At 37.9% G+C, this 21,984-nt stretch overlaps 1 protein-coding gene and 1 long non-coding RNA gene across 2 annotated transcripts in view; one reads left to right on the top strand and one right to left on the bottom strand.

Moving 5' to 3' along the window:
* LOC127983864 (adenylate cyclase type 1-like) overlaps positions 1 to 21,984 on the top strand; it is a 31,913-nt gene that overhangs the window by 5,779 nt on the left and 4,150 nt on the right. Inside the window, exons 3-16 of the mRNA XM_052586230.1 lie at positions 2,194 to 2,321; positions 4,362 to 4,520; positions 4,616 to 4,757; positions 5,696 to 5,851; positions 7,895 to 8,089; positions 12,580 to 12,677; positions 12,834 to 12,918; positions 14,338 to 14,427; positions 14,588 to 14,841; positions 15,116 to 15,242; positions 16,445 to 16,561; positions 18,695 to 18,841; positions 18,967 to 19,065; positions 20,611 to 20,725. Coding sequence (XP_052442190.1) covers positions 2,194 to 2,321; positions 4,362 to 4,520; positions 4,616 to 4,757; positions 5,696 to 5,851; positions 7,895 to 8,089; positions 12,580 to 12,677; positions 12,834 to 12,918; positions 14,338 to 14,427; positions 14,588 to 14,841; positions 15,116 to 15,242; positions 16,445 to 16,561; positions 18,695 to 18,841; positions 18,967 to 19,065; positions 20,611 to 20,725 — 1,912 coding nt within the window. The remainder of the gene's footprint in view (positions 1 to 2,193; positions 2,322 to 4,361; positions 4,521 to 4,615; positions 4,758 to 5,695; positions 5,852 to 7,894; positions 8,090 to 12,579; positions 12,678 to 12,833; positions 12,919 to 14,337; positions 14,428 to 14,587; positions 14,842 to 15,115; positions 15,243 to 16,444; positions 16,562 to 18,694; positions 18,842 to 18,966; positions 19,066 to 20,610; positions 20,726 to 21,984) is intronic.
* Positions 21,982 to 21,984, bottom strand: part of LOC127983879 (uncharacterized) — a 2,308-nt gene continuing 2,305 nt past the window's right edge. Inside the window, exon 2 of the long non-coding RNA XR_008160508.1 lies at positions 21,982 to 21,984. This exon is cut by the window's right edge and continues 1,505 nt beyond it. This is a non-coding gene — a long non-coding RNA (uncharacterized LOC127983879).

The following is a 21,984-nucleotide window of genomic DNA, read 5'->3' as shown; positions in this document are numbered from 1 at the left end:
GATCCTCGCGATCAGCACGAGCACGAAACAATCGTTCAGCCTCGTGTGCTCGGGACAGGGTGGAGGATTCCACTCAAGCCTGATGCTCTCAGCTGCCTGGTAAAGTACGGCCATCAGCTCGGGATCAGACTCGGGCAATGCTGGCACTCCTAAGAAAGGAAATGCATCCGAATCTTCATCTCCCGAGGACTCAAGCCCACCTTGTAATGTGGCGATCCACATCTGGTCTTCCTCCAGAGCCCTGAATGATATGGCAGGAACCTGAGAGGGTCCAGCAAACTCATCTGGAAATTCAACCCCCTTCAACCTTGTGAGGGGGGTGTGGAGCGAGGAGGCTGGCTCGTCGGGAAAGCCCACATGGTAACCCTCAGATCACTTTGGCCACCAGCCGAAGTAGCCTTCTTACAAGAAGAGGAGCTAGAATGGGGTGTGGCAGAGGGTTCTCTGTACCTTTTAAGGTAATCAAGTCTAGATCTTTACACTGAGATGGTCATGTTCCTGCAATGAGAACATGAGACCTCTTTAAAAAGACGCAAACACAACCTGAACTCTTTTAGAAGCTCTTTCAGTGGTGCTGAAGCGCTCAGGGGAACGCTGGAGCTGAAGGCAGGAAGCTCTTTCAGTGGTGCTGAAGCGCTCAGGGGAACGCTGGAGCTGAAGGCAGGAAGCTCTTGACGAACCACTGAATCACGTTGTCATACCAACACCAGCTGACGTGCTTTGTAAAAACTCCGGGGAAAACAGCAGGAGATGTGCTCGGTTCTGAAGCGAAAGCTAGAATGTGAGTTGGTTGTGCTGCTCCTTATATACCCACACAGTGGGGTGGAGCTCATGATGCAAATCCCTCAGACCAAGGTACACTGTGTACCACTGGCTCGTTTTGTTACGACTCTTGGGTGAGACCCCATTTGTCAGTCTCTTTCTGACGTAACGTTGTGCGTGACCGACTGAATGGGAACTGTGGTTTCTTGTGTATTAGAAAGAGATAAAAGGAGTTTAGCTTCACATTTTCACCTTTGTAATTTTCCTTTCATGGCTCACTTTGTCTTTCTGTATCTCCAAATCAGCAATTGTAAATCTCAGGCTAAATACAGTCTGTTCCAGAGAAAAGCAAAACTTATTGTGAAATGCAGCTCTCTGTCACAAAAGCTAAAACTATTTTCAAGTTTGACAGTTTGAAATTCAGATAACAGTTGGAAATGACTGACACAGATGGTGCGTGTATGTGTGTGTGTGTGTGTTGTGACAGGGGGTTTCCCACAGTCTCCTCCTGCCCTGTGGTGCCAGATGGTGCATTTCTAATGAAATAGAACACTCGATCTGTAGAGTTTCTTCTTTTCTATCTTTCTGTTTGTCTCACTTTCTTTAGTTTAAAGTGTTTTATTGTTCTGTTTAATCAATGTGGAGGGCCTAATCCTGATATATTTGCAGAAGGTTGTATCAGAATCTGGGTGTGTTTGTAGTTTTGTAAATCTGACAAAGTGTCTCTTTTAGTCCGTTTGGTCACGTCATCCTACAGAAATTAGTCTAACATGCTGATTTGGTTTTCAAGAAGAATTTCTTATTATTATCTATACTGAATACATTTGTGCTGCTTGATTTTTTTGTGGATTATTTTTTTCAGGATTCATTTAATATAACTGCATTAGATCTTTTGTAACATTATAAATGTCTTCACTGTCACTTTTGTTAAATTTAATTCATTCTTGATGAATAAAAATATTTCATAAACAAAATAAAATCTTACTGAGCCCAAACATTTTGATTAAGTGTAGAAAATTTAGTTTGGTTTTAAAATGGTCAACACACTTAAAATTCACTATAAACCTATTTGTCAATACATATTTTTGCTATAGGCATTTTGTGACTTGGAACGCAAGTTCCAAATAAAGTGACAAGCACAATAACAGAGAAGTTTATTTAATATTTCTTCATTTTGATTGGTAAGTACTCTCATCTGCTCAATTATTAGCTGTCAAAATATGGAAAAATAGTAATAGATTGTTTTAGCAGTACTATAATCATTCTTTCATTCACTCAGAAATTGCGTATATACGTAAGAAATCAGATTCTTTATAACCTGGGGAGAAGTGACATTAATCATCAGACTTGCTTTCAACTGTATATCCAATTTATTGGCTTTGTGTGTCTCTTAAACAACTCCCGTCATGCTTCGATGCGTCTGATTGGCAGGAAAACCATTGCAGGAGGATTAAGATCTTGGGAGACTGTTATTACTGTGTGTCCGGCCTGACCCAGCCCAAAGCAGACCATGCTCACTGCTGTGTGGAGATGGGTCTGGACATGATTGACACCATCACGTGAGTGTTTGTGGCCAAATCTCATTTTGTTTTAACACCAGTCACTGTTTTAACAGCAGCAGCAGCTGCTACGATCATCTGACAGACTGTATTTGTAAGCTAGAGTGATTTTATTTGTGTGTGAGTGTGTGTGAGACCATATTCATTTCTCTGCTCTGAATTTTAAGGCGGCTTTCACTGCTGCAGTCTCTTATCACCTCACACAGGTGCTAGAATATGCATACACACGCATGCATACACTGACCAGAACTCACACTCACACAGAAATACATCTCTTTCTCTCTGTCTCTGTCTCTCTCTCTGTCTCTCTCTCTCTCTCTCTCTCTCACACACACACACACATACACTTTCCATCTCACATTAGTGTAGATCTCCTGCTTTGTGCTGGTAGCAAACAGAGAAGAAATTCCTCCTGCCAAAGCTCTCTCTCTCTTCAATCATCAGATCCGGCATTATAGTGAGCGATGAGGAGAGAATAAAGAGCTTTTGAAAAAGAGGAAAAAACCTGACTCTAGTTTTCTAGATGGGAAAATATGGTGTACTGGGTTCCCACAGGTTTATTCCAATGAATTTTTCTAGGACCTTTCTTGTTGTTTGTGGTTTTGTTTGTTATGGTGATTATATGTGGTGATTTAAAATACATTTAAGATCCATTTGCTATAGAACTTGTTGTATATGAATCATCCATGCATATGTTTCATTTTTTTGTACCTTCATTTTTTTTTAATCAAAATGTCAAAACTATTTATTTTCTATCTCTGATCATTTAGTGTTATTTTAGTGTCATTGAGTTATTATTATGTTATTATTTTATTTTATTTTATTTTATTTCAGTCAATGTTATATTTTAAGTAATGAGAATGTTTTTCATGGTTTTATTTTTAGTTATAATAACCCTCATCTTAATTGATTAACAATGTCACGATCATCAGCTGGAGTGCCCATGAACTCCAGTAGAGGGCACTCCACTCAGGACTCTTGTATTTGGTGTCCATTTCCATTCCCAACTCCATTTGCCATAATCCTGTGCTTAGGGCTAATCACCACCAGGTATTCCCCATTACCACTCCCCTATACATACCGTGTTTGGACTCTCATTGGACTCTCAGCATTTCCGATTGGTTTCTTAGTGTTTATTCTTTCCGAGTCTGATTTTGGATTGTGTAAACCGCCTTTGATTCTCTGCCGCCTGCCCCGACCTCAGCCTGGTACTGTTACTGATTTTGGATACCCCTTTACACACTTGACGCCGTTGTTGGATTACTGCCTGTTTGACCACTCTATAATAAACTACTGCATATGGATCCGACCATCTCTGACTCCATGTTACAAACAAAACCAAGTCTGGCCCTACATTTTTTTTTTTTACTCAAATTTATGTCATAGTATGGAATATCTGTCACTACTTTTTATCGCAATTTTTAAAAAGTTCAAATAACTTTAATCTTTTGTTTATCTTTTGATCTACTAATGAATTATTTAAAATGGTTTGTGAACAGGTTTAACTAATTAATAATAAAAAAAAACAAAAAAAAACAGACATCTTAATGAAGAAAACAGGTTGTACACAGCTTGAATATCACTATAGTTTAGAGGCAAATTTTATTTTCAAATAATATTTAGACAATAAGATATTGAACAGCAGATTATAACTAAAATTATAGCTGACATTTTAAGGACCTTTCCAGTTCCCTGGTTTGGAATCACAATTTCATGATATTTGCACATTTTCTTTGAAATCAGTTAATTTACTTAAATGTTTATTTATTTAGCACTCAAATAAATTGCACATTGGATGGGTATTTGAAATTATTTTATTTTATTTGAAATAAAAAAAAACTCTATTGGCTGCCAGCATTTTGAGATCACCTAAATTTGTCAAAATATATTACCTAAATTTGTAAATTTGTGTCAAATGTTTGGAGAACCCATTGCTAAAACGGAAAACTTATGTACCAGTAGGTTTCAGTATAAAGACCACCATATGTATCATCGAAAATAAAAAGTTGACCTTTTTTGTGAATATATGTGTATAATCAGGTCTGTTGCGGAAGCGACTGAGGTGGACCTGAACATGCGTGTGGGTTTGCACACGGGCCGTGTGCTGTGCGGGGTTCTGGGGCTCCGCAAGTGGCAGTATGATGTCTGGTCCAATGATGTGACACTGGCCAACATGATGGAGGCAGGAGGATTGCCTGGGTCAGTCACTCACCACATTTAAAAACACATTCAGATAGGTGAAAGGTGTATTCTCAGAAAGGTGAGAGTTTAATTGTTTGCCCCTCCCCCAACAGGAAAGTTCATATCACCAAGGCAACACTGGAATGTCTGAATGGAGATTACGAGGTGGAGCCGGGATTTGGCAACGAGAGACACGCTTTCCTTAGCAAACATGCCATCGAGACATTCTTCATCGTGCCCTCACACAGAAGGAAGGTACAAACACATCATCATACATGACACCATACTGCAGTAAAGTATTTCACTTCTGGAATGTGGTGTTTTTATTTTTAATTAAATGGAACTGTAAAAAAAGTAAAAGGGAAACTTGGTTTTATCCAGAATTTGACTGGATTGTTAAAAGTGAGCATGTTTTAAGCAGTAATATTACTGGGTAGTATTATGTTTCTCTTCTTACATCACTACATTGGCAGTAAAGATTTGTTAATTTTACTGGTTGTGAAAATGACTGCATTTGATTAATAACTATTGACAACAAAGCAGAGCCATTGAACCAGTTGGCTTTTTAAAAGCACCTCAGAAATCAGTTAATGAGCAGCTGTCTTTCCTCTGTTGACATTTTTTATTTTGAAAAAGGAAGTGGGGCATTTAAATAGACTATATTTACATTATTATTTGCTTCTTGTTATTGCTATTTTTATTGCTAAAGTTATAGTAGTAAAAGGAAGCATTCATTCTTAAAGAAGTTCTCAGCATGCAATTGGACAAACATTTGTTGTGATCTTCGAAATTTGTTTCATCAAACAGTCCTGAAATTTTGTTTTATATATCATGGTTTTTACAAAAATTGTAAGCAGCACAACTATATTCAACATTGATGATAATCAAGTCTCTCTAAGGTCTGATAACCTGAACATCCATAAGATGTCTATTTCTGTTAAAGGTTTGAGTTGCAAAACTGTATCTTCCAAATGTGAGAGATGAGTGCAACGCAATAAACTGATTCACACATGCACAATCAAAAGCCTAGTCTATTTGGAGTTCTAAGTGTCTTCTTTATATAACTTTTTTAAGCCACTTCATTTTTTTTTTCAGCCAACAGTCACTGCAGCCATTTTCTCACATTCAGTTAATCTCTTCTCTTTCCTCATTCCACATCTCTTCCCACCCCCTCTTTTTCTCTCTCTCTGCAGATTTTTCCTGGGCTGATCCTATCAGACATAAAGCCAGCGAAAAGGATGAAGTTTAAGACCGTCTGTTACCTGCTGGTGCAGCTCATGCACTGCAGAAAGATGTTCAAGGCTGAGATCCCTTTCTCCAACGTCATGACGTGTGAGGATGATGACAAGGTGCGGGATTATTAACAAGGAGGACCAGGGGCTGCCACTTTTTTTCACATCAAGTAAACATAGCTGACTGATATTAAATAGCTTTCTAGTTGGTTGAAACTGTTTTAACATCCGGAATATCAGGAAAACACTACACAACCTTTGATTTTGGACAGTTGGAATTAACAGATTTCACAGCAATTGCACAGTGTACGATAGTCACAGACTCCAATTTTTAGCTAAGAGGATAATAAACATGTTTGAGATTTTGAGACAATTTTAGAACGCATTGTTTTCATTTGTCATGTCTCCCAGCAACAAGACGTACGTTTCTGTGTGAGCTTGTTGTATTCAGAACAACACAAGTGTATGATGCCTTGTGTTTTAAATTCTTTTTAAGTCATGTAGTGTATTCTTGCCTTACAATTGTAACATCAGATATTATTTCAGAGTTAGATATTTATAAAAAGAGAATATTCAGATGTCTGAACCAAACATCTACCCACTGACCCACAAAATCCCTGCATCGAAACCGGCAAAATGAATGAAGGTAATAGTTTGGTCATACAAATGACTGCGGCTGAACTCATACTGTATTTACTTATACAGTAAGACAAAACACTAACTAATATTAAGAAATATAGGTTCCATTAGTTAATGTATAGTTAACTTCTTTAGTTAACATGGACTAAGCAAGAAAAAAACCTTCTACAGCATTTACAGTATTCATCTTAGATAATGTTAATTTCATCATTTACTAATGCAAAAGTTGTGCTTGTTAACATTAGTTAATGCACTGTGAATTAACATTAACTTACAATGAATAACTGTATTTTCATTAACTAACATTTACAAGATTAATAAATACAGTAATAAATTTATTGTTCATTGTTTGTTCTTGTTAATTAAAACATTGACTTATATTAACTAATGGAACCTTATTCTAACGTGTTACCGAAATATTTATATTTAAGTGTATATTAAACCTGGCTATGAAAGTCATTGGGATTCATGTTGTCCAAACATAAACAGATTTAAGCATAAAACCACACCAGTTTCAGTTTAGGTCAGTTGCGGTCTGATGTTCAATTGAAGTAGCATATCAAAACGATCTGCCGTAATCTAGTCAAGTGTATCTCCACAAGAGCCAAACTGTCAAAGGTTCGGCTCATGAGTATTGATAATCCAATTAATATTTATGAAGTAAGACATCACCATGTCATGATGTCACAAACAGTCATCGAAAAGTTCCATTGCTGATGATACTGTATACTGTGATTGCTGTTTTTTTTTAATCCTCCTTCATTTAATAATCCAAGATCCCCAAATCACCCAAAGTCACATTTCACACCCACACAAATCACATTCACTGTGTTAATCCAGTGCACTCTTTAATGCCACTCCTTCAGATGAGTGGATGATTGCACACAGATACAATCACTACTGCAGATTTACTGTTCTCATAATGTCTGACTCTCTCTCTCTCTCTCTCTCTCTCTCTCTCTCTGTGTGTGTTTTGACTTGTATCACTGCATAATTAAAGATCTTATCACCACTGCATGTGTGAGAAAATATGCTGAGATGTGTTGAACACCCATCTGTCACCATGTACTGTTGATGTGTGTGTAGATGAGTTTAAAAAGTACACGTGAGTGTGCTGTTCTTTCTTTTTACCTAACTGTAATGGGGTAGTTTACCTTAAACTTATCTTTTGTAATCACACACTCATCATCGTGTCATTGTAAAGCTGTATGCACACAAATAAAGTAATTTTGTAATGTTAACACAGTCAAACTCAAAAGAGCACCATAAAAGAGGTCCATATGATTTCTTGCAATATATTTGAAATCTTTTGAAGTCATATCCTAGCTTTGCATATAGAACAAACCAAAATCATTATTATTATTATTATTATTATTATTATCATTATTTATTTTTTTCACTATTTACAAAAAAAAAATCCTAATTTCAGTTGAACTGGGAGTTATTTGTATCTAAACTTAAATTTTCAAATTTAGAATCTGCAATACTCTATTTCAATGTAAATTTCCCCTGTGTTTCCAGAGACGTGCGCTACGAACAGCTTCTGAGAAGCTGCGTAATCGGACGTCATTTTCAGCAGGCATGGTGCAGAACTCTCCCGGGACCAGAGTGAACCGTTACATCGGCCGTCTGATAGAAGCACGACAGACAGAGTCAGAGACGACAGACCTCAACTTCATTACCCTCACATACAGGAGCAGAGAGAGAGAGCAGAGAGTGAGTACACACAGATGTATGATGGGTAAACATGTAGGTGAGAGCAGGACTAGTTGTCACATGGGGACAGTTGTCAGAGAGGGTTTGAACCTTTTAAAATAGAATGATTTCTTGCTACAGTTGATGGGAAAATGAGTAAACAGCATAAAACCACAGACATACATCTGACCCCCAGAGTTTAATGTCTGGTTTTAAATGTCACACATTTATTGAAATTATTTTTAACTGAAATATTTGCTGGCCAAAGTTGCCATATCTATTTTTTTTCTTCCATTTGTTATTTTAATATTTTACAGTCTAAATAAAACTAAAATGTCAACAATACAATGTTTAATGGCAAGTTGAATTGTGACAACTTACCCCATATGGTGTAATAACATATCCTGCTATTGGTTAAATTCTGGTATCATTTACTTTTTATTTTTATGTGTTTCAAAGAAGTCCCTAATGCTAACCAAGCCTGCTTTTAGTGATTAAAAATACAATAAAAACTGAATTATTGTAATGTAACAGTATAATATATATTTGTGATCCTGGAACACAAAACCAGTCTTAAGTCACTAGGGTATATTTTAAGCAATAGCAAACATTGTATTGGCCAAAATTATCTATTTTTCTTTTATGCCAAAAATCATTAGGACATATAAGTAAAGATCATGTTTCATGAAGATATTTTGTACATTTCCTACCATTAATATGTCAAAACATAATTTTTTATTAGTAATATGCATTGCTAGGAATTAATTTGGTCAGTATTTAGATTTTTCTTTTGTAACACTATAAAAGTCTTTAAGACTCCTTTCAGACTAAAAAAATAAAAAATAAATCATACTGACCCCAAACTTTTGAATGGTGGTGTATGGCTATGCAGAAACTTGAACAAAATAAACCTACTCAAAGAAATATCCGGCAAAGTGAAAAGTGTGACAACCTGCCCCGGTGTCCCTAATAAAGCAGTAGCCAATCCAGGGCATTGGCAGGAGTGACTTGGCGAAATGTGAGGGAGATGGATTGAAGAATTTCCTCAGACACACACGCCGCATCCCCCGCATTGTTCTGTTGAGCTTCGTGACTCCCTGTCTCCTCTCACTTTCAACATCCTCTCTCCCCCTCATCTCTCTCGCACTCTCCTTTCTCTCTAGCTCTCTCCATTGCTCTGTCCTCTATTTCTTTGCCTATATTCAGTCCTCTCCAATCCCTCCCATCTTCGATTCATGTAAGACGTCCGCCCACCCTAACAGAATGGGGGCAACAGTAATGATTTAGGAAAATCTGTCAAACTCACGACATATTCTCTCTCTCTCTCTCTCTCTCTCTCTCTCACACACACACACATACACACTCATGTGTGCAGGAGCACAGTGGCTTTCCCTGCTCTCTCTGGGAGTATAATGACATTGCATCTGGTTCTTATAAAGAGAGGGATGGTGGTTTTTATACTCTAATGAAGCTGACGCACAAAGCAGCGTGTTGCATTGATCTCCTGCAGGCTGCTACTTGTGCTACATGTTACTTGTGACACTTACAAGAGATACAACAAAGCATATGCTTACACAAACACACACAAGGTCTTTCTGCAACTTTGGGCACTTTTACATAAAGATTCTTATCAGAACTGAACTCTTTAAATGTTTCAGTAATTTTTTTTTTATTTCTTAGAAACTTTACCATGTCTCATATATCTTTGCTACTTTTTAAAATCCCTGTAGATTTAAAGGGGTGGTTGACTGTATTTTATTATTTTTTTGTCTTGATTGTGTTTATGGGGTGTAGTCCAACATGTGTTAATGCTTTGTTTTGTAAAAAAAGAAAATAAAAAGTTTTTCACATAATTTACCTTTATTCCACACCGCTCTGTCCTTTCTCCTATAAACGCTCTTTCATTTCCTGCTTTTATGAAGCCCCTCCCTCAGAATTTGTTTTTCTTTAGTTTTTTTTTTATGTAGCTATTTGTGCATGTATATGATCTGCAGAGTTACAAAGCTCAAAGTCTCCAACCAAAGGATTTATTCAATCTAAGAGAGAAGGCTGATCCAGACTGGGCTAAAACGCCTTGTTCAAACACGCCTCCACATGTCTACATCACAATGTGGAAATATTTGCGTAATGCTGCCCAAATGTTCATGCAAAGAAAGAAGGTGTTATAAGGAACGTCTTGGTTACGTATGTAACCCTCGTTCCCTGAAGGAGGGAACGAAGACGTTATGAATGGGATCTTGCCCAAGAGCCCAATCACCTTCGAGTGCTACAAAACGAGCCAATGGTACACAAAGTACCTTGGTCTGTGGGATTTGCATCGCAAGCTCTGCCCCGCAGAGCGGTTATATAAGGAGCAACACAAGCAACTCGCATTCAAGTCTTCGCTGAGGAGCTGAGCCAGCTGAACCAAGACTTTCCCTTTCAGTCGTTCACGTTCGACGTTACGAATGGAGTGGGAATTTTGGGCACGTACCCAGGCCGGGGTCTCAAGATAACGTGAGAGTTAGCTGGCTCGAATTCCAGGCACACTTCGTCAACTGAAAATGCCTGCAGGTCCCCGACCCTCTTCACCGAAGCCAAAGCCGTCAGGAGCGCAGTTTTCAAAGATAAAAACTTTAGCTCAACTGAGAGCAAGGGTTCGAAGGGAGCCCTCTGCAGTGCCGATAGAACCACTGCGAGGTCCCAAGAGAGGACTTGCTGAGGGCGAGGCGGATTGAGCCTCCTTGCTCCTCTCAGGAACCTGATGATCATGCCTCCCCAGTGACTTACCTTCAACAGGGTCATGGTGAGCCGAAATGGCAGCCACATAGACCTTGAGGGTGGAAGGAGACAGCCTTCGTTCCAACCCCTCCTGAAGAAAGGAAAGCACTGACCCAATCGGACATTTCCAGGTGTCCTCATGCCATGAAGAACACCAAGTGACGAAGAGGTATCCATTTCAAAGCAAGGAATTGGTCAGGGAGGTGCTGTCGCGAGGAGTATAAGTTCGGGGAACCAGGTCCGGCTGGGCTTAAAAGGCACAACCATGAGGACCTGCTCCTCGTCCTCCCTGATCTTGCACAACGTCTGTGCCATGCCCATCTTGGGACTCGGTCGTGAAGCCAGAGCTGAAGCGGTCTCATATGGAGTAACCATATTCAGTAGCCATCTCCTCACTGTGGCCAGGGTGAAGGCTGCTGCTGTGGCCGAGCTGGAGTGGAGGAGGGCGCAGGGGGGCACCCTCGGCGACGAGCAGGCTGAGGCAACTGCGCTGGTGGCGGGTTGGAGACAGCAGTGGGCCGCCAGGGCAGGATGTGTCTGATGGCCTCAGACTGCTTCTGGGCGGCAGAGAACTGCTGGGCAAAGCTCTCTGCCGCGTCGCCAAAGAGGCCATCCTGGAAGACCGGGGAGTTGAGGAGCTGAGCCCAATCAGACTCCCTCATGTCTGCCAGGTTCACCCATAGGTGGCGCTCCTGGACATCACCTGACCCAAGGAGTGCGCAGTGACCTTCGTCACCTGGAGAGCGAGGTCGGTAGCAGTGCGTGCCTCCTGCAAAATCCCTGGGTCACCACTGCCCTTGTGCAGCTGCCGGAGCAGCTTGGCCTGATAGACCTGAAGTGAGGCCATGGCATGCAAGGCAGAAAGGGAACCGCAGTAGTGTTGATGCAGCCATGTTAGGCAGACGCTGTGTGTTTCTGTGCCAAACTGAAAGCACTTTATTTGGCCTTCCAAAAGTAGATGCAACGAGGAATCATTGGTTAAGATTTATTTACAACAGAATAGCACAACCCATATATTCGAATTTATGCACCCAGGATTTTGTGAACCCAGGAGAGAGTGCAAGGCTGGCTGTTTACAAAAAAAAAAAGAAAAAAAAAAAGTCCTTTTTTGACTTTGCTATGACACTTTTCAACACTGATTACTGTTACTTTTGAAATCCTTCTTCAGTTGAATTAAGATTTAATAATTTAATTTTAAATCAAAATCACCACAGGCCCACAAAACAGTTTTGCACTTCATGAAGTTTGTTAAAGTGTAATTTGTTACCAAGGAGACAACAGGGTGGTGAATAGCACATGTAATCAGAACACAAAGTAAGATATGTAAAGAACACAAAGGAAAAAAGCTAAATATCATTTGAACAGAACATGATATTTTTGTGTTTTTATTTTTAATCAAGCTGTAATTTTATAGAATCTTCTGAACAAATTTAATTGTCTGGAAATTGTAGATAATTGTGTTTGTTTAGGATTAAATGCTAGCTGTAAAATTAGCCACAAAAAGACAAAAGAGTCACACTTTCATTTATAAATAAATAAATAAATAAGCTATTCCATTGTTGTCATTTTCATCACAAAATAAATTGTGGAATACATTTGTGTATGATGGTGCAGGGAAAATCTGTTTTAGGAGACCCAAACGCACCCTTACAGAAGTTGAAGAAACAACTTTACACACATGGACTGTAGAAAAACTGACTGCATAATTGCTACAACCTGTCAAATTGTCTCTGTCTCTCTTTGTCACACAGTATCAGCAAGTGTATGATGATGCCTTCATCAGTGCGGTGGTTATCTCGCTTGTCCTCACTTCATTTTTTGCAGTGGTCTATTTTCTCATCATTCCTCAGTATGTAAAATACACACACAGTACCTGACACATTAACATAACACACCTTTTCTTTATTTGCCAAACGCACTAAATTGATCACACATTTTGCATGCTCAGATACAACATACATGCATATAACATCCTCTCTCTTGATCTTTCTTTCTCTTGCTGCAGAGGTCTTCTGGTTGTGATCCTGCTGGTTCTCTGTTTATGTTTCCACATGGCAAGTGTGATGTACCTTCACATCACTCATGTGCAGGTAACACTGGTCTCCAGGTTGGGGACTCTCCATAGTCATAATGGTTTTTATACTGTACAAACTGTATTTTCTATCCCATACTCCTAAACCTGTCCCTCAATCAAAACTTTCTGCATTTTTAGATATTCAAAAAAGATAATTCATTCCCACTTGAAGAATGACTATGAAAGGGTGTGTTATATTAGGCTTTTATATTCTTAAAAAAGTTTTTATATTCATAACAAAAGCAAAACTTGGCTCTTTAGATACATTTTCTATATTTTATTTTTAGTTTTGTGTAAGAGTGTGTGTATTATTTTGCGATGTCCTTTGCCCTGCTCATTAAATTTGAATGATAGTAGAATATTGTCAAATCATAAACTTGAGAGAAGAAAGTCATATACACCTAGGATGCCTCGGGTGTGAGTAAAACAGATGCTAATTTTTTTTTTTTTTTTTTTTTACAACCACCTAGAGCAACCTAGCAACACCTAGCAGCCACATAGTACCTTGACAACAATCCAGAACACTATAGCAGCACCTAACAACCATCCAGAACACAGTGGAACCACCTAGCAGCTACATAGCACCTTAACAACCACTCAGAGTAATCTAGCACAACCTAACAACCATCCGGATCACCTTAGCACCACCTAGCAGCCTAACAACCATCCAGACCAGCCAAGCACCACCTAACAACCATCCAGAACACCTTAGCACCAAACAGTAGCCATATAGCAACACCTTAACAACTACCCAGAGCGACCTAGCATCACCTAACGACCATCTACAACATCATAGCACCACATAGTAGACACATACTGAAGCAACACATTAACAACCACCCAGAGCAACTTAGCACCACATAGGAGCCACATAGCAACACCTTAACAACCACCCAGAGCAACTTAGCACCACCTAGGAGCCACATAGCAACACCTTAACAACCATCCAGAGCTACCTAGAACCATCTAGGAGCCACATAGCAACACCCTAACAACCACCCAGAACAACCTAGAACCATCTAGGAGCCACAAAGCAACACCTTAACAACAACCCAGAGCAACTAAGCACCACCTAGGAGCCACATAGCAACACCTTAACAACCACCTAGAGCAACCTAGCACCATCCTGGAGCCACATAGCAAAACCTTAACAACCACCCAGAGCAACCTAGCAACACCTAGCAGCCACAAAGTACCTTGACAACAATCCAGAACACTATAGCAGCACCTAACAACCACACAGAACACGGTAGCACCACCTAGCAGCCACATAGTACCTTAGAAACCATACAGAACAGCATAGCACCGCCTAGCAGCCATCCACAGAGCTCTAGCATCATGGAAGTAATTTTCTTCAGGAAATGTCAAACTAGTTGTTTGTGTGCATTTGTTCTGTAGGTTTTCTGATTGCTCTTTCCTATCTTTGTGTTCTCAGTGCTCTCCTGACTGTCTGACCCTGCAGATCAGAACGGTTCTGTGTGGGTTCCTGGTGCTGCTGATGTACTCCGTGACCCAGGGGTGTGTGGTGAGTGTGTGTGTGTGTGTACAGTAGAAGAGAGAACAACTGTATAACTGAGGATCTTAGAATATACACCGAATAAAACATATATATAACTTCCAAATAAGTGTTCATCTGTTAGTTTCTTTCTGATGTTGAGTGTGTTTGTGTTGCTGTAACTACACAGGTGGAATGTGTACCGTGGTCACTGGAGGGGAATTCCAATGTCTCCATGGTGACAGTTGTCACAGTCAACGGGACCAGCGTGGGCTCCGGGGTGTGCAAATACACTCCGTATGTATTTTTATCATGTGTGATGGCGTCGCTATCTGTGGCTCTCTACCTCCGTGTGTCATCACTACCCAAGATCCTCCTGCTTCTCCTTCTCAACATCCTCCACACTGTCGTCATGGAGACTAGCAGCTATCGGAAGGCCATAGGGTGAGTCGAGCTCAACGCAAAGGTTATAGGAGTGTTTGTACTTCATAGTTGTTTAATTATCTCAGGGTTACCTAAACTGGGATTTGTGAGAAATATTTAGTTTACCTGCCAGTAATATCACCATTAACTGACACCAGAGAACCGAGAACATGTAAATGTGTTGTCAAATTATTGAAACTCAGGAGCCAATTTAAAAGTAATTGTTTTTGGTCAAAAGGCTGACCCCCTATTTTATCTGATAATCTGATTGGTGTCATTGTGATTGTGTGTGTAGAGGTGGATTCTTTCACACACACAGCTATGACCCGGTTCTGGCAATGCTGCTGTTTTCTGGAGCTTTGGTGCTTCACTGCAGACAGCTGGATCTCAAACTCAGACTGGACTACCTCTGGGCCACCCAGGTGAGTGCACCCGTGTATGCAAATATTTAGGTTGTGCGTGTATAAATGCATCAATACGTTTATAAAATGTTTATTTTATACTAAGTGTAGTTCAGTATAGTAATCTGTTGACATTAAATCCTGACATTTTGTTTGAGAGCTAGTGGCATAAAAATTATAATTACATTTTATTTGGAGTACTATTTGTGCACAATGCACATTTCTTAATATTAAGCCTAAAATGTGCAGTAATCTCATCATTGATGAGGATTATATGATTTTGAAAATAATATCAGTCTTTAAATGCAAGATATTTAAATTGTACCTGATGTATTGTAATAGTTCCACTTTAGTACAATCAAATATACTTCAGTATATCTTTAGTCGGACTTCAGCACAGTTAAAGTGCATTAAATACAAAATTAAGTTTTTCCAAATTAGCATACTTTAAGTATACGGTGTCTGTTTAGTATAATAAATGTACATTTGCAGGGTACTGTTTAAGTACATAAATATGTAAATGTATTTGTAGAATACCTAGGATAAAATAAACACACACACACACACACAAATTTTCAAAAGTTAGAGGTCGGCAATAATTTTTATTTTTTTGATGGAAGTCTTCAGCTCACCAATATTTATATATACTTTTAAATATAAATTTAAATCAATTTCTATTTGAATATTTTATGTGAAATGTCAAATGGTCCATAAGAAATCATTATGATATGCTCATTTGGTATTCAAGAGACATTTATTTTTATTATCAATGTTGAAAACAATTATGCTGATTAATATTTCTGTGGAAACTGTGGTACATTTTTTCCAAGATTCTTAGGAAGTTCCTAAGAAAAGCATTTGTCTGATATAAAAAATATTTTGTAGCATACTGTGAATTTAATGTGTTGACTTTACCACGCTGAATAAAAGATTAATTTCTTTTATAACAATTCCCCAAACTTCTGTTCTGAGCAGAAGTGTATATTTTCAAAAGAAAAAAAAAAACTAAATAGTGGAACATCTTAAGCATCATCAGCACTGTGATAGCAAGCGATTTCAACAGTAACAGTGCCCTCTAGTGGATGTTTTATTTTCAGAGTTTAATTCAATATGAACACAAATTATTTTATTATTGACCTTTAAAATATCCAGTGACAGGCGATACAGCTAGTATGAGAATACAGTTAATTGTTAATATGTCAGTGTGTGTGTTTTGTCCACAGGCTGAGGAGGACAGAGATGACATGGAGAAAGTGAAGCTGGATAATAAGAGGATTCTGTTCAACCTTCTGCCTGCACATGTAGCTCAACACTTTCTGCTGTCCAACCCACGAAACATGGTCAGATTTCATTTACAGATCACAAAGAATAGCCTTAAAGACAACACAAGATACAAATTAACTTCTAAAAATTTGACACAGCTCTAAGCCAAAGAGCATTCAGATGAAGTGAAGTGGGGATTGTTGTGGTCTGTCAGATGTTGTAGTTTCCAAAGTCACCACTTCATAGCAATGTTGTTACGATCCAGCTGCTAATTAGGTGAGAGGTCAGCGCAGATGCTTTGATGATAGCTTGTGTTTTGATCATGCAAATGAGATAAGATTGTGATTGTGAGCTGCTCCGTCTGGCTTTGTGATCTCACTGCCAGGCTTCACTGTGAGGCCTCATGAACACAATCAATGTGTGTTATGTGTTTTGTAAAGGTTTTTTTTTTTTTTTTTTTTTTTTTTTTTATGTTTGCTGCATGCTCAACACATGCTGCTCGGCTCTTTTCCTGTCCAAGATCCTTCACAGGAATTGATGCAATCAGACATCCTGAAATCTGTTGCAGCAACTCTGAAGCAAGCATCCTCTCCTGAGCATGGAATTATATTGTAAACAGTGGCATAAGGAAGTGAAAATCTCAGACACATATGCAGGATTACACATGCAATGCAAACATCACTGGAATGCTTTTTTTTTAATGATAGCTTGGAAAAAGTGTACAACTGTTTTTTGAAGTCTTCTTATGATGTTAGTCATATTTTCTCACTCCAAAACATTTTACATTATCATTTCTTTCTCTTCTACCATTCAAAAGTTTGGGATCAATATTTATTTTTTTCCAGAAATTAATTTATACTAAAAATCAGCAGGGAATGCTTTAAAGTGGCAGTAAAGATATTTATAGTTTTACTAAAGATTTATATTTCAAATGTACACTTTTTATCGTTTCTGGAGTCCTAAATAATTCCAGAAAAAAACAGGTAACACTTTACTTAAAGCCATAATGTATAATGCATTATAAAAGTAGTTTAAATGCATTAATTATACAGTACCTTATAATGCATTATACAATTTCATGAATAATTGTAACCACAGTTTATACATTATAACACTTTTCAATTTATTGTTACACTATGCATTACATTTTTTAAAGTTATAATTATTTATGACAATATATAATGTATTACAACGCATATTATGAATAATTATAATGCATTATACTCCAATAACCCTTTGAAATGTAGTTTTAAGCAAAGATAAAAAAAAAAAAAAAAGAAGCACAAACAACACAATGTTCAACAATGATAATAAGAATGATTAGAATGATAAGAATGATCATTTCTGAAGGGTCATGTGACAAAATCTAAAAATTAACAACTAAAGAAATGGCTGATGAAAATTCAGTTTTGGCACCAAAAAAAAAAAAAAAAAAAAAAAAAAAAAATATATATATATATATATATATATATATATATATATATATATATATATATATATATATATATATATATATACTCCTACAGACCCCAAACCTTTGAATGGTAGTGTAAAATGACTAACCTCTGTATATGATTTCAGCCAGACAAAATAATTTATGTCACACTTAAAAAGACAGATTATTGTTTTCATTGACAAATTAGCCTGTCTAAAATCAAACATGCATGTAAACACTAATATTAGTTTGGAAAACAAAATGACACCGTTATATTAATCTTTTGGTGCCATGTTTCTTGTTTGCAGCCATGAAACACCAAATTGTTGCTATGGTTATTTCCAAAATCATAATTTTGGGAGTGACTCCTATACTCCATACATATACTGTAGAATGATAATTAAAGGGAGTCACTTCTGTATTTAAATGCGGTTGTTACTCCCAAAATTTTGCAGTGTGTACGTGGCCGATATGTCTACATAGTAAATCAAATCCTTCTATTTAAGAAGAGCAAGAAAACCCCCTTTTTGTGCTCATAAACCACTGTGATGCTGTTGAATCTTTGATTTGAGATGGAAGGGTCAGTCTAATGCACTCTACATTTTAATGCCGAAAGCAAGTTTTGCTTTGACCAAAATCAACTTGTCCAATTCATGCATGTCGTGACTAATTACTGTAGACTTAACTTCTTTAACCGCTGTTATATATCAGCTCAGCCTGGATCAGTGGTATCGTCCCCTGAGGGTCTCATTGCTTTCCTGCTCTACTGTTCTAGGACCTGTATTATCAGTCTTACTCTCAGGTGGGCGTCCTGTTCGCCTCCATCCCCAACTTTAATGACTTCTACATTGAGCTGGATGGAAACAACATGGGTGTGGAATGCCTCCGGCTGCTAAACGAGATCATCGCTGACTTTGATGCGGTGAGAATTTCTAGTCTCCCAGCCCGAGTTATGTATGTTTTGGCTCAGTGTGCAAGTCACCTTTATCCCACATAGGCTTCATTTATTTCTCCCATCACATCATCCCTCTCTTTCTCTGTCTGTAGCTTATGGATAAGGAATGCTACAGAGACATTGAGAAGATCAAAACTATTGGGAGTACTTACATGGCTGCGGTCGGCCTCGTCCCCACCGCGGGATCAAAGGTACACAGAGTGTGTATGTGTGCGAACACAGCAAAAAAATCATTCTCTCAATCAGGATTTTTGCAATGTTTTTCAATAAAATGATCTAAACAACTTTAAAACGATATATTATTTGAGAAGCAAAAAGACTTAGATTTAGAGAATGCACTGTTCTAAAGTTTGGGGTTTGTAAGATTATTATTATTATTATTTTATATTATATATTTTACACCTATTAAGGCAGCATTTGTTTGATCAAAAATATAAAAAAATCTGCAATATTGTGAAATATTATTATTAAAATGCAAAATAACTGGTCTCTTTTGGAATATATTTTAAAATGTAATTAATTCTTGTGTTGCAAAGCTAAACTTTCTGCAGTCATTCAGTGTCACATGATCTTGCAGAAATCATCGTGCGTGTGTGTGTTGGCACGCGTGTGCAGGCGTGTGTGTGTTTTCAAGGTAATCTCAGTTTGGGTGTATTTGCATTTGGCCTTGAATGATGAAAATCATGTCATGGCACCACTCAAACCTGCCACTGCCGTGAAAGCAAAACGAATATCAAATGCAAACGCACGTGCATGTTTGGTTTTCTGTCATAGTGGAGACTTTTCTCATCGATTTTTATACAGAGCTAATGATATTTTGTCCTCACCCTAAAGCTAACATAAACACAGCCCACGGCTTAATTAAAGGGATAGTTAACATGAAAATGAAAATTCTGTCATCATTTACTCACTCTCATGTTGCTCTGAATCTGTATGCATTTCTTCCTTCTGAGGAAGAAAGAGGGAATGTTGAAGAAGGTTGGGAAACAAACCATTTCGGAGCCAATTGACTTCTATTTAATGGACCAAAGAAAAACAAATAAATAAATAAAGAGACATTTCTCAAAATATAGTCTTTTAAGTTCCTTCATAAGCCATACAGGTTTGGAACAACAATTTATGATGACCTCTCTCTCAGATTAGTGATATGAAAATTATGAATGTGTTAGTAATATGAAATTATGATATCTCATAATGATTTCATCCTCACATCACTCTAAACCAGTAAAATTCCTCAATTGGAAAAAAAAAATAATGCTCAGAATGTTCAAGCTTCCATTTTCCATGCACCAAAAGCAAGTGGACCTGAAATCATATTTGACCTTCCTCATATTCAGACACATGATAACCAGATTGATATAATTTATGGCATAGGTCAAGATTTTGAGAAAGTAAACTGTAACAGTCTGTTTCGACACAAAGCTGTCATGTGACTTCAGAAAACTTGGAAGATTTTTTTTGTCTGTTTTGGAGATTGACAGCTCCAGGTCTCTGTTATACGTTGTTTGAAGGGGGAAAAAAGAGCAGCATTAACATTCTTCAAAATATCTTCTTTTGTGTTTCACAAAAACTTCAAATGGTTGCGTTTATAACATAACCTTTGCTTGTTTGGCAGAAATAGTCCCTATTCTGATCGTAAATCCATCCAACAATTACTCTGTTCATTACCATCATCTCAGAACAAATACAGAGGTGGTGGTACATGAATAATGTCTTTCTGTTTTCTCTCTGAATAGATAAAGAAGTCTATCTCTGAGCACCTGTGCAGAGTGGCTGATTTCGCCATCGAGATGTTTGATGTACTGGATGCCATCAACTACCAGTCCTACAATGATTTTGTGCTTCGAGTTGGTTAGTGACCTTGTTAAAGCGAGGTGTCAACCATGTCTGTTTGTGTGTGTTAGTAAGTGTAGATGAGTGTGTGTGCTTTTGTTTAAGTGGAGGAAATACCTCAGTAAGTGTGGACATTGTGCCGGACATCCCGCATCCAGTAGGATGTCCTGAGTGTAACATGTTTTGTAAGGAACAGATTACATATAACAAACACACAGTTACCCACATGCATGAACAAGGTACACTACATACACACTTCTTAACAAAATGTCATGAATTTAAACACATCACTACTGGTACCCTGCTGTTAACACAATATCCATCCCTTCAGTTCTGATGGCCTCTAGGTGCTGAGTAGAATTCATTTTTTTCTTTAGCACAGGGAGCTGCTCAGAAAAACATACCTGCTACAAATCATTTTTAATGAGAAGGGCGGACAGAATGGAGAACTGGCACAATCCTGTAAAACTGTCCCAAATGATCAGTCTGTAATTACATTTTTAAGCCACTTGACAAGTCGCATTTGCATAATTTCAAACTGCAGTTACGAGAAGGAAACTAATGACAAAATGTAATCGCTTTCTCCACCTCCGAATCATATTTTTTTGTTGATTTAACCAAGGCTACATGGTAATGAAAAATGAAATTCTACAATTTATATTAGTTTATATTATATTATATTATATTATTAAATATTATATAAATATTATTAAATATTATTAAATATCTCTCTTATCTCTTATAAAAATAATGCTTTGACTGTACACCTTAACTGTAATAAACAAATCGGTAACACTTTAAAATAAGATTCATTAGTTAACTACATTAATTAACAGTAACTAATAATTAACTACACTTATACAGCAATTTTTCATGTTTGTTCATGTTCATTTCCACATTTAAAATCTTGCCTAATGGTTAGAGAGTCGGACTCCCAATCGAAAGGTTGTGAGTTCGAGTCCCGGGCAGGCAGGAATTGTGGGTGGGGGGAGTGCATGTACAGTTCTCTCTCCACCTTCAATACCACGACTTAGGTGTCCTTGAGCAAGGCATCGAACCCCCAACTGCTCCCCGGGCGCCGCAGCATAAATGGCTGCCTACTGCTCCGTGTGTGCGTGCGTGCGTGCTTCGGATGGGTTAAATGCAGAGCACAAATTCTGAGTATGGGTCACCATACTTGGCTGAATGTCACGTCACTTTTCACTATCTCTATTAATTAACATTAACAAAGATTAATAAATACTGTAACAAATGTATTACTTACTCATTGTTAGTTA

The sequence above is a fragment of the Carassius gibelio genome, chromosome B20, assembly GCF_023724105.1.
Source record: "Carassius gibelio isolate Cgi1373 ecotype wild population from Czech Republic chromosome B20, carGib1.2-hapl.c, whole genome shotgun sequence".
NCBI classification, from domain to species: Eukaryota; Metazoa; Chordata; class Actinopteri; order Cypriniformes; family Cyprinidae; genus Carassius; species Carassius gibelio.
This window is presented reverse-complemented; position numbering and strand designations above follow the sequence as displayed.